Below are 12,872 nucleotides of genomic sequence, written 5' to 3'. Positions count from 1 at the left end.
AATACAATAAATTGGCAATTACAATAAGGTCATATTATCTAAAGCTTCATATAAACAGGTGTAGGACTATTAAGCACTGCGATGCAGGACTTGCATGTTAAAAAAATATAGGATAGGCTGGAAGTGACACTGATAAAAGTAGTTCTTTCTTTGACTTGAATCATCGCAGAACTATTGACTCGTACGGCAATGAGATGACTGATGATATAGGTAATGTTAAGTAACGTTTTCTGAGTTTTTCAAATATATTCTGGCTATCTACAATTTTCCTCTGAAAAGACAACAGATAAAGTTGCCTTTGATTAGATAATATCCTTACTAAATTTTGTTAAATCTTCATATATCTTAAATACCTCTTAGACAAATGAGTTTTAATGGCCAGTTATGTGATTTCTATATTCCAGTCTAGATTATGGCTTTTGCTACAAAATTTCAATGTGCATATATGTTTAAGCATGCTATAAAAAAGGTATCAATCTACTGACAGCACTCTGTGTTCTGAATGTTAATAAAGACAGAAACTCAAGAGGCAATTGAAGTAACTATATACAAGTGCCATTTTTCACAATATAGTGGATAGCCACACTGCTGTAAGACTACTCTAAACAAAAGAGAATGGGGCTCTGGTTGTAGGCAAAAATCAGGGCACAAAAATCCCATTCAGATGTATGTTTTATCTGCCTAATGTACTTAAAAATTATGGGCAAAGTCTGACTGCCTAGAGAGAATGAGGATATTTCTGCTCAATTCCTCATCATTCATAACAAAAAGAGATTACATGAATACATGATTAGCATTATTTTCTGTATGTACTGTCATTCACATACACTGGAATTAGTGTCTTGGCACATGCTAATAATGACTGGGATGATGTAGACAAGTCTACTTTTTCTGCTGCTAAAAATATGCTGTTTCTTTGTAGAAGACATACAAAGGTACCTGGACAGTTGTGTCTTTAGGCTGAAAATGCATTAAAAATGTTCTAGGTTGACCAAGAAACTAGTTACATAACTGGATATTTATTGCTTTATATGGTTTAAAATAAATACATTGAAAAATAAATAAATAAAAAATAGAAAGCTAAGGACTCCATTTTATCTTGAAGCTAAGTGTACAGAAGATAATAAAGGCTGTAATTTCACATCATACAAAAACAGACTCCAACCCTCTTTTACACATTTGTAATTAAAAACAAACAAACAAACTAGCTACAACAAAGTGATTCCTTACTTTGATGTATCGACAGGTTGAGGATTGAAGTTCCCATCTGAATCCATTGAAGACTGCTTTTCCACCATACTGACATAATTTGATTCCATATAGTCTGGAGGTAAGGCCCCTGCTACCGCACTCAAACAAGGCAAAGCCAATTTAAACAGTTCTTGTTCATACTTCTGTGGAACACACAGGGGACAGGAAGTGAGTAATGCCCAGAAGTGATCAATATCACTGCTGAAACTGATATAGCTACCTGTGAAACCAAGCAGCCACAGAATGGCTTTCTTACTCAGCGTGGAACTGAACTTTTGTTTTGAAAATAAAGGTAATGGGCTGCCCAAACAACGTTATACACTACAGATAAAGCTAGTATGAAGTCTTGCTCTTGCTGAAGTAAATGGGAAAAGTATTGACTTCACTGGGAGCAACACCAGGTATTTTTCAGATGTCTGGGAAGAGAACATAGCACAGTAATAAGCATAGCATTTATAAATACCTAGCTTTGAAATGAAACTCATGAAACTTTAAGCAGGTTGATTACGAAAACCTCACAGAATGAACAATAAATATGTACCAAGGTGTATTATTACACTCTTGTCTAACATAGGACTGACTAAAGGGTGATGAAACTACAACTACTAAGCAAAGGACTATGCTCTTGATTTAAGGAAGGATAGTGTGTGAAGTACGAAAAAGCAGCTTTCAGTCACCTGCAGATGCTTAAATTTGTTTTTAGGGCACTGACGTGTAGATGACCTGTACAGATACACCTCAAGATTACTTCATTAGATACATTTTTTTTCTAATAAGGAGACAAATCGGTATACCTACATTAAAGTAAAAGCTAGAAGAGGAAGATTTAAATGCACTAAAGCCTATATCTTTTCATTTTAATTGTGTAACACAGTGTTGGTAAATGCTGGGTAAAAGTGACAGAATAAAGAAAAGGCTTTTACAGTAGTAGATGGATATTAAAAAGGAATTACCTTTTGAGACAAAGCATCAAAAATACCCCAGAACAACTTTCTGGATAAATGAAGTTCTTCTTCTGAGGCAGCACCGAAATTACCCCATCCACCTGGCAAACAATAATACTTCCAGCATCTTTCATAATGATTTGTCAGCAACTAAAACAGAACATATTTTGAAAGCAAAATATAACTGTTGATGTTCTTCCATTCTGGCATTTGACCATTACACAGACACTGCCAGAGAAATTTCTAGATTTATCAAGAAGCCATGTTGTGTCTCTCTTTAAACCATTGGTGGATACGCACAAAAGAGGAGCAGTTCTTCCTTTTAACATTAGTGGCATATGCAAAAGCATCTGACAGAGGATAATTTTCCACAATACCATAAGAACTTTGACAGTTCAGCTGAAGACAAGAATTCACCTCCATCTGTGTGGTGCTATTCCAAACACTGCTGCTTGGTGGGTAAGACAGTAGAACCATGATTTCACCTAGATCCCAATTATTATTTACATGTCTGAGGTCTATTAAACAATAAATCCCAGCATGACTCATCTCTTCTGTAAGCTGTAAAACCTGCTATCAGTCTACTCTCCTGCCCTCTATTACAATAAGCAAAGAAGCTTTATCCTCTCTCCCTGTCTTTTATTAAATACATATTTTGGGGATACTTCTCAAGTGGTTACAAGATTCCAGATTATTAGGGACTCAAATGGTGCAAGGACCTGCTACTGGCTATCTGCCAAACTGAAATATCACTAATTTTGCATTCAATGTGTCCTCTACCTCCCTGAGTCACAGACAAGAAGAGGAAAAATTAGTTATACATCTCTCAGTATACACAATCCTAAACAACAAATTTCTGGCAATAGCAAAGTATGAAAACCTAGTCCTACCCAGGGACAGATTTTACTAAGGCACAGAATGATCTTTCTAAAAAGTTTAGCTGGAATTTTAATTCACAGTTTTTAACAGTTCCCCAGACAATAAGAGAGTTGTTTCAACATCACTTGTGAGGCATATTGGCAAAATATTACAAGTCACCGTCAGTAAAGAGCTGACAGGAGTCCCTTTTTATTAGTTAGAACAAATGCCAAGATAGAAAAATGCAGATATTCATAACATAAAAGTCTTGATATGTAGAAGTGAGGATTTTGATAATCAAAAATATAAGCTCAATACTTTGCAGTTCTGTTATAACTTTTCATGGATCAGAAAAGGAAAAAGAAAATCCATATAACGCATTTGTATGTCTACAGATTTAAATAATCTATTATTATCTACTTACTATTTAAATTGTCAGATGATTACAGAAAAAAGGCAGAGAAGAACTTACATGCATATATAATGTAAAAAGACAGAAGTTTCATCACTCATGTAGAACTACAGTGGTCTACGAAACATGGACTCTAAGAGTCAAAGATGCATTTGTTTTTTTCCAAAATAAATTCTATGACATTCTGTTACAACTTTAGCACCATAGTTGTCTTCATATCTACGTTCTCCTGAAGCCAAAAGGATCTAATTATTATTTTCTTCCTGTTCAGGTCAGCAATATGGGCAAGTCACTGCCAGTTATGACCCTCAGGATCAAAAAACCTGCTGTCCTAGATGAACAGATCTCAGGGAGCTGGGGTTGTCCTTTCCCCCAAAGAAAACCTGAAGAACCACAGCCACTCAGGGAGTTTCTAGTTATTAGTTGTTTTTTGCAGCACATAAAATGTTATGTTGCATTAGAAACGTCCCCTTCAGGACAGTATACTAAATTATCAACTGCTTTTCTCACACATAGGGATTAAAGGATGGCTGCTGTGGCATTTTTAGTTTGATTGAGCACTTCTTGGGGGACACAGCCAAATTATGAAGTCCTTGGCGTGGGAAAGACTGCAAAGCAGGTCCTGGCTTTAAGAATTAAGATTCAAATTCCTCATATGAGTTTGGGGACGATAATCTGGCTAGTAGAAGCCTGCATAATTCTGAGGAGTATTTTGGCAAAAAAAAATCAGATGTAAAATGCAATTAATCCTAATATGTGGCTTTTAAAGCATAAACAAATATTAAGGAAGAAAAGACTAAATGTCTCATTCAAAGTTATGGCGGGAAACTGTTCAAAAAGACTGCTGAAAAACAGAAGTAGGTAAGGTAGGAAATCATACATTTCTTAGAACTGCTGAAGAATGCTGAGGAATGTTTAAGGAATGTGTCACCTCAGAAAGGAAAAAAACACATTTTGCCTGTGCACTAGGAAGATGTCTAGAAACCTTTGGGGACTGAAAACACAATGGAAGGTTATTAAAAAACATGTATTGCTTAGATTTCAAATTACAAACCAGAGAAAGAGAGTCCATTTTCCAAGAGAAGACAAAAGCAACACAGAGTAAGGGTATATAAAGACTATCAATTGTTATCTTCCTTTGTGCACTGGATTCTGCTCTTCACTCCCAAAGATTTTTCTATTCTGTTTCCATATGGGCTTAAATAAAAATGAAGATAATTAAAGGAGAAGCAAACACTAGACACAGACTTTGTAATTCTATATGGATGGATGTAAATTAAGACTGAATTACTGCCAAAGCAGCAATTTAGCTTTAACAATTATGGTCTTAGATTATTGCAGGGTGAAGATAAGGTAAGAAAGAAGACAGAGAATATTCTCCATACAATTATGTGCTGTTGCACTTTGTTACAACTGTAACAAAGGAATGCTGTTGAATATTAAAATATACTTTTACCTTGAGAGGCATCTTTGCATGTTCATTTAATAGAGGAACATCAAATACTAATCTTCTCAGCAAATGCTGCATCATGGAAGGCCGCAACTGCCTAAAAGGAGACAAACAATTTCAAAAGGGTGTGCCAGCATAGTTTCATGTAAATAATTAATAAATATACTAAAGTAACCTGTCAGTTCTATGCCAGTAAGTAATAAGGTAATAGCTAAAGTAATAGGGTTTTGCTAGTGGCACTAAGAAAAAAATGTCTCCAAAAGAAAACAAACAAGTGCATACCAAGGAAAACCTTCTGAACAAGCTGCAAATCAAACGCTTTAAAGAATCAGAGTAAATACCTGATCTATAGGCAGAGAAAAACAGGAAAAAAACCTGAATTTTTATATTATAGATAACGATCATGATGCTCCCAAGGAAAGGCCATAACGTTAATTTCTTGTAATGTATCTCAATGGCTTTTAAAAATATCCTAGAAACTAATAAAGAAATAAGAGCATTAACTCTTTAGATATACTAAATGAGAAACTTAGCAGTGGGCATCAACTGGAAGGATAGAAGGAATAGGTATAGCATGTATGTTAGAATGGCATAAACATTAAATCTTTCCAGATAAATAGCAAACACTGGTCCATTTTATTGGTTCTTATCAAGGTAATATATACATATATACACAAAATTATCAATGTGATATATTTTATAAAGAAATGCTATACAGTACATTTTTACAGCACTGTAATATAAAAGCTTGTCATTTCTGAACACATTTCCACATTAAGCAAAAAAAAATGTGAAATATTAAAAAAAGCCTCTGCTGATTTGAAAGCCTAAATGTTGCTAACTTTAATTGTAAATTAATTCATAAGTACCTAGTCAACTTCTGATAATTGAGCCAGTAGGCTTCTAAAAAAATTGGATAATAATCAACTGGTTTTGAGACCGGATACCCAGACAAAATTTGTCCAATAGGTGTCAATAATGAGGTATAACAATACTAGTCATTGATTAGGATTTCAAATGTAACACAACATAAATAAACCTCTCCATAGAACAGTATAATCTACTGATCATCAGCCATACTGCCAATCAGTACAGATAAAAGTATTTAAATGACGCTTCAGTGTATGCACAGCTACACATTTCCAGAGCTTTGTCTTTTTGCAGTACGTTCTTTAGTTAATCAGCAAGGTCTTAATTTTAAAAAAATCAGTAATAGCAAAAAAATTGAGGAATGCATATGAATGATTAATAAAGTTGCAAACTGAATGCAAGGTATTTGAAAATATCACAACTATCTGCCAGAAGAAAAATCTTAATTACACTACTGGTGGCATAGTTATGAATTTCTGCATTGTAAATATCATTGGTTACTTTATCCATTAGCATTCCTGTACAGCCAGGTGTGTTTCCTTACCCACAGATAGACAGCAAACACTCCTCAATAGAATCTCGCTGAGCTTTGGTAAGAGAGCATCCCTTTGAGAGTCTGTACACAGTATGTAACAAGGAATCGATCAGGGAAGCGTGGTGCTCTGTGCCAGCAAAAAGAGGAGCGCATCGGGTCAACAGAGGCAAGACTGCTGTGCAAAGGTATCGATTCAGAGCCAAAGCCATATCCGTAGCACTCAAAGCAGCCTATGAATTAAATGGGACAGAAATTAGATTTGTATCATCAATGTTGTTACAAATGAAAAGACCTTGTTTGTTTTTCTTTTGTAGTGGTTATAAAGACGGACATTTCCAAAACACAAAAATTAGGATTTTACACCTAGTGAAAGCTGGATGCCTAACTTCTTTTCCTGCTTCTAAAGTCTCACAGATGGCTTTTGTTTTGTTCTATTTTTAATGAGTGAAAAGATAAACACTAAAGGTAGTCATTCGAAACCAAAACAATTTTACAGACTATGTTGAAGAATATCATAGTTGCCTAACAGAACACTCTAAAATCAGGTAATACCAGTTAGGTATGCATTATGTTTCTGCGTTGTGATCAAGCCCAAGTTGAAAGTGAGGAAAAACTCCTCACCTGCTCTTTCTTAAATAACAACTATTATTTTCAGAAAAATGTTGACACAAAAGTTCAAATATGGAAATAAAATTTCATGTCTCGGCCCTCATATAAGCTGTCTACATCTGATCTTTCTGGACCAAGCCAGCTAAGAAATATTAGGTGGAAATAAGACTCACAGAAAAAAAGGTAGGAATTTTGAGGAGCAGCTACAACAAAAATTATTGATTTCCTACATGACAATGCAGATGTCCCTAACAAATGCATGGAGATGAACACTTTCAGTACACCTCTGGAATGACACTCTCAGTCACATGCTTCATTGGCAAATTATCTGATTTTTATTCCAATAGTACAAGCTCAGAAAGTCTTCTGGGAAAAGGCATTGTGTCTCTCATGGATATGGGTATCAATACAGGCTCTTTATAAAGTGACTGTCATTCTGGAGAACATTCTTCATGGTTCTACAAGTATTCTCAATGCTCAGCAGCAACAGGCAGCTCATCCAGGAGTTGAGAAATACAGGAGACAATGCGAAGAAATAAAAAATGTGTTTTTATGATGGATGAAAAATGCTGCAGTGTTCAATAAGATAATGGAACCAAAATCACAACAGACGTAAATCCTTACCGTATCTAAAGAAGCAGCAGCACGAAGATCTGGCAGAAAGCCAACTTCAAGAAGGTGTAGAAGAAAATCCTGGTCCTCAATTCCATAGACCCTGTCAAGGAACAAAACCATGGCTGCCTTGTGATCTGGGCAAAACCCCGCAGACATGTCAGGTTCCACCACAGTACCATCTAAAAGGAAGAAATAAGAGTTCAATGACAAGGATCGTCCTTCACCAGCAAACTAGGCAGTCATGCTACTACTTGTCAGAGATTTTGAGTCTCTGTTAACATCTAGGACATCTTCCCCACGGTTTTGTTACACAAGGGCAACATATCTGCAGTTAACTGAAAAAGAATGCATAAGGCAAATTCTACTCAGCTAGACCTCAAAGTCCATACATGCTTTTCCATTCATGTTTGTGTATTAAGGGTTCCTTAACAGTTGGTATTTGAATATGATAAGTACCCAAAACATACTAATTCATCTACAGAACTATCTAGTTCTTAGAAGAAGCAAACAGAAAGTAAGTATGCAACAATTCTACATCAAACACTCTGAGAATGCAGCACTGGTGAGCATATATGTAGTGTATGACAATTAATTAAGATCATGCTAAAAGTCCTCTGTATCTGAAAACTTTTGAAATATCTGAGCTAATTGAAATATTTTTAAATTTTGATACTTTCATCTTCAAAACCAAATATACAATCCTGTATCTATGAGCTGTCCTCTGTGCTACTGAGATATCACCTATAGGTCTATAACGATTTGGATATAAAGAAATAATGGTGTAATAGAATGTTTGAGCTTTTTAGCTCTTCTACTATAACATATTCAGCATTCTTGTACTATAAGTCCCTAGATAATCGATATTGCAATTATAATGTTGTCTCTCCAGATACCTAAAAGAGCAGATGTAATTCCTTTCCCTTTTATATTGATGCTCACTTAGCTCCCATTATTGCAATTAATTCTATGTAGGCAGAAAACAAAGAAATGCATTTGCATATATGTGTGTCACACCTATAACTTCACCATAGTTGCTGAAGAACAACCCTGGTGTCTTAGTAAAATCTGCTAGAAACAATTCATAGGGTTAGAACAGCAAAAGCTAAGAATTATGATATCAAGAAAAAAAGACTGTAATTAAAAAAAAAAAATAGAAAGTAGGCATTTTCAAATTTAAAAGTTGTAATAGATTTTCATGACTCAATTTAAATGAATGGGATATCCATCAGTGATTAAAGTGTACACAGAATTAGTGCCTACAGCATGCAGAAAAAAATTTGAAACATGTTTGAAATGCACATGATTTCTCTTCTCGTTCACATAAGAAATAGTTTAATTTCTATAACATTTTCTATACTGAAAGAAGTATGAGTATCAATATGCCATTGAATTACAAAACATAGCAATAGGATGGGAGAAAAAAAATAAGTGGAATAAACATCTTACCTTTAGCTATGGTTGGCATGTGGAAAGGAATACTAATTACTCCCACCAAATCTTCCAGCGGAATCAAAGACCGAAGAATTGATCTGATTCTAATGGCTTCCCCTTTACCAGCATGGATTAGCTAAGGAAAAGATGAATAAAAAAAATTAACGAGGTCATCTTTTTATATTCTATATGTGTCCATGGTCTAGAAATTTCCTGAACCACAGATACACAAGAATGACTGCTCTGAAATTAGCACTAGAATTAATAATGTAATTTCATGAAATCTGTATTTATTTGCTATATTTTGGATGCAAATGCCAAAAGTCCACAAATCTCGTTGTTTAGTTATTAAATAAGACCTAGGCTCATTTTCAGAATGGAATGTCAGGTAAAAGAGGTGAATAAAGCATTAAAATGTAGCACCTGGCGGGGGGGAGTGGGGGGAAAGCAAAAGCAGATTTTCAGATTAAAAAGGCCAGTTTTTCTGTCCTTGCTAAATAACAACGCTTTCAGTTTGCTTTGGTTTTATTTTAAAAAAGGCAGCAAGACAGGGAGAACAGGGAGAAAACAAGTTTGTTTGGTTTGTTTGTTTGTTTTAATTCAAACAAAACTTATACACTGACCTTCTTATACGGATATCTCTCACCTTTCTCAAGTTATCAATCTCTGCACAAATCCAATACTGGTCCATACTACTCTATATGAATCAGGGCACATTTTAGGGTAAATTGAGAAACTATGCATAACTAAGTAGAAGAAAAGGTATTCTGAATCATAAACAACAAATATTTTCAAAAAGTTTCAGGATCTTAGGAACTAAGTGGTAAGGGCTTGGTTTTTATAGCATGTCTAATTCTTTGTATCTGATGCCTGAAATAGTGCCGTCTTACCTTTGAGAAGCTATATCAGTGTGAATAAAAATTATGAGACATCCATGTTTATGTCCGGGGACAATGCTTATTCCTACATTTTCAAAGAATGCCCTATAATATGTACTCTTTTATATGCAATTTAAACAGTCTGTTTAAATACGTATACAAAGAGAGTTATCACCGCGGTTTAAAAAAAATATATATAATAATTTTTTAAAAATCTCTTTACACCATTAAAATAAATAGGAAAATTTGAGGAGTTTGATTGTTCACAATGGACCATCAAACAATATTCATGACAATATTGTTGAAGACGAACCACAGGGAACAGTAATTAAAAGAGCAAAGCGATAATTCATTTAAAAAGAACAGCTTCTGAATAGCTTATAGAAATTCGTTGCAAATCAGCAGATGAACACACTATGTTCATAAGATACTAAGTAGCCATACCACTGCTTTAATACTTGAAAAAGTGTTACTGTGAAAAAGCCAAACAGCAAACCCTCTAACAATCAGTAAAACAACTATGCCTTTACTTTCCAATGCATGAAGACATAAAAACTTACATGCATTTCAGGGGCACAGCGTCCTAAGAGATCAATCAAGGCAGCATAAAAGGTCATGATTGCATTTCCCATGTGAATAGTGTCATCTTCTTGTTCTTCCATTTCACTGTAATTAGTTAAATGTTAAAACAATTAAAAGATGAAAAAAATAAAAGTTTTTACAGTAGCAATAAGTAGACACAATCTGCTCATTGGTGAAACAGCTTACACATAGTGGCTTCCTGTTAGCTGGTGGACTTTTAGCAGATTAACACAGAACGGAATTTGTCCCTAAAGATTGTAGTGACATCTGCATTGTTGCCATTTAACTGTCTCATTTTGCATCAGGTGATTGCTTCTTAAATGACTGACAAAGAACAAACAGAATTCTAAAGAGGATTTAATATTTAGGGGGAGTTACTGAAATTAACAGGGCAGAGGAAGCACTATTTAGCAGAAGACAAACCTCTACCCTTCCTAGAATCCAAGGAAGAATCCAGCTGATAATTCACATGTTAAAACAAACAAATCATTTCATGACTAAGGTTATAAAACGAATGAACAAAAACGATGACAATGTAAGCAATTCCACTGCACCTACAGGGTTTTACTAGATCCATTACTTGGAGAACGTCCATCTCTTGTTGGATCTTCGGATATTTGTATAGCTTCCTCCATGGCAGCAAGTAACCCATTGCCTCCTTCTCCTCTTAGAGCAGGACCAAAACATTCAGGTCGACGGATAAGCAGTCTGACTACAACATTAGCATTCTCCTCTACGCTTTCTCCTGTCACATAAAACAAGTATCAGGATTTAAGATAAAAAACAATTGTGAAATATAATCAGAAAAAGGTATAGAAAAGTGCAGAGTCTATGCGTCAGTAGATACTTTTAACTAAAAAAGTTTAAGTATCACTACAAAGTTATATAAACACACAAACGTACTCCTCTATTACTGTAATAAAAGCTATGAAATTAAACATGATTTAATTCAAAATTAAATAGAGCCAAAGAAGTAACTATGTAATAAAGGATTACTACTGATTTGTAGCAAAAACTCACAGTCAAGTGAGCTAGTTAATAAGAGGGTCAATATAATTGCTAAACACTAAAATTGGACTATCTATTAATAAATCTTAATCCAAAAATGGGGGGTTTGGCTCTATGTCTAGAATGAGTTTTATCATAAAAAGATTTAGTACTCTCTGCTCTACTTCCATGGAGATGTGGGCATTTCGAAGATTAAAGATGGATCTAAAAAATGGGGCCTGGGCTTGCAGAGCCCTGTATGACCTGTGAAAAGGGCATCTAAGTTACTGTGTGTCTTGCACGACTCTACTCTTTCTGCAAATTGTCCTTCAGATTTACAGTAAGTTATCAAGATGGTTTGTATTATATTTTAAATGACAAAATTATTTCAATATTGAGGAAATTATAAAATGTATAGGCTTCTATGCTACCATTGCAAAAAACTGCAAAGCGAAGAAAATCCAAATATCGCTCTCCTTCAACTGGATTCCATCCAATGTCTGGATAGCCTTTACAAATCAACAAAGGACAACTCTGCAATCCACATCCAGCCAAGTAGCGAACAACCTAAATGCAAGGTTAGATGAAAAAGATATCAATTGTGAAAAAGAAGTGCAGTTTCAAAGGAAAGCATCCTCATACGTTCTCTCAGATATGGTGTCCAGATTCTATTATTCTCAACAAAACCATATAATATTATGGGTAAATCCGAAAAACAGCCTCTTTCTTAGTTCATTTTCCCAGACTTTTCCTACTTTTGCAGTGCACTGCAAGACCTTACTTATCTCAATTACATTTTTCCTTTCTCTAAATCACTTCTTTGCTATCTAGATGTCATTTCTCTTGCAACCCTCAGTTTTAGAAATTAGTCAGTTTTGTAACATTCCCCAACTACACACCATCAACATTTGAAAACACATCTTCTAATATAACTCACAGGTCTAATATTTTATTTTAACCTTTTCTTTTCACTTTCCTTTATTCTTCCTTTTTTTTAAGCACAAAGCAGTAACACCCGATAATTCAGATCTATACTTCAGCAGTAGTTTTCAGTTGGCCCTCTCCTTTAGGAATTGTAAGGATTGTAAGCATTTCCTTTAACCAGTTCAGACAGCTTCTTTTTGCTGACTGTTTTTAAAAATGATAAGTCTGAAAACGTCCTTTTAAACACACATGTTTCATCTTCCTGCTCTAAGAAAAGATCATCTACAATTATATAACTCCTGACAGATGCTTTCCTGCTTTCCAGAATGGGAAATCTTCAAAAACAAATTAGACTATATATTCCACTGTCTTTCCATTATTTAAGCTGTTTTTCTTATCCACTACTGACATTGTAATCATGATTCTATTCCTTCTGGCAGCAGCAATTTGCATATTATACACAATTAAAAAAACTGCTGAGAGCATGTGACAATTTAGTCTAATTAATCCCAATTTTTTCAATCTT

The 12,872-nt window shown here is 34.7% G+C and overlaps 1 protein-coding gene across 8 annotated transcripts in view; it reads right to left on the bottom strand.

Moving 5' to 3' along the window:
- RYR2 (ryanodine receptor 2) overlaps positions 1-12,872 on the bottom strand; it is a 397,519-nt gene that overhangs the window by 108,873 nt on the left and 275,774 nt on the right. For all 8 annotated transcript variants that reach the window (XM_065057819.1, XM_065057821.1, XM_065057823.1 and 5 more), the window contains 9 exons: positions 11,854-11,989; positions 10,994-11,180; positions 10,414-10,519; positions 8,991-9,111; positions 7,554-7,723; positions 6,330-6,550; positions 4,922-5,012; positions 2,205-2,345; positions 1,231-1,394 (listed from right to left, as the gene is read on the bottom strand). In XM_065057819.1, coding sequence (XP_064913891.1) covers positions 1,231-1,394; positions 2,205-2,345; positions 4,922-5,012; positions 6,330-6,550; positions 7,554-7,723; positions 8,991-9,111; positions 10,414-10,519; positions 10,994-11,180; positions 11,854-11,989 — 1,337 coding nt within the window. The remainder of the gene's footprint in view (positions 1-1,230; positions 1,395-2,204; positions 2,346-4,921; positions 5,013-6,329; positions 6,551-7,553; positions 7,724-8,990; positions 9,112-10,413; positions 10,520-10,993; positions 11,181-11,853; positions 11,990-12,872) is intronic.

The sequence above is a fragment of the Columba livia genome, chromosome 3 (assembly GCF_036013475.1).
Source record: "Columba livia isolate bColLiv1 breed racing homer chromosome 3, bColLiv1.pat.W.v2, whole genome shotgun sequence".
Classification (NCBI taxonomy): domain Eukaryota; kingdom Metazoa; phylum Chordata; class Aves; order Columbiformes; family Columbidae; genus Columba; species Columba livia.
This window is presented reverse-complemented; position numbering and strand designations above follow the sequence as displayed.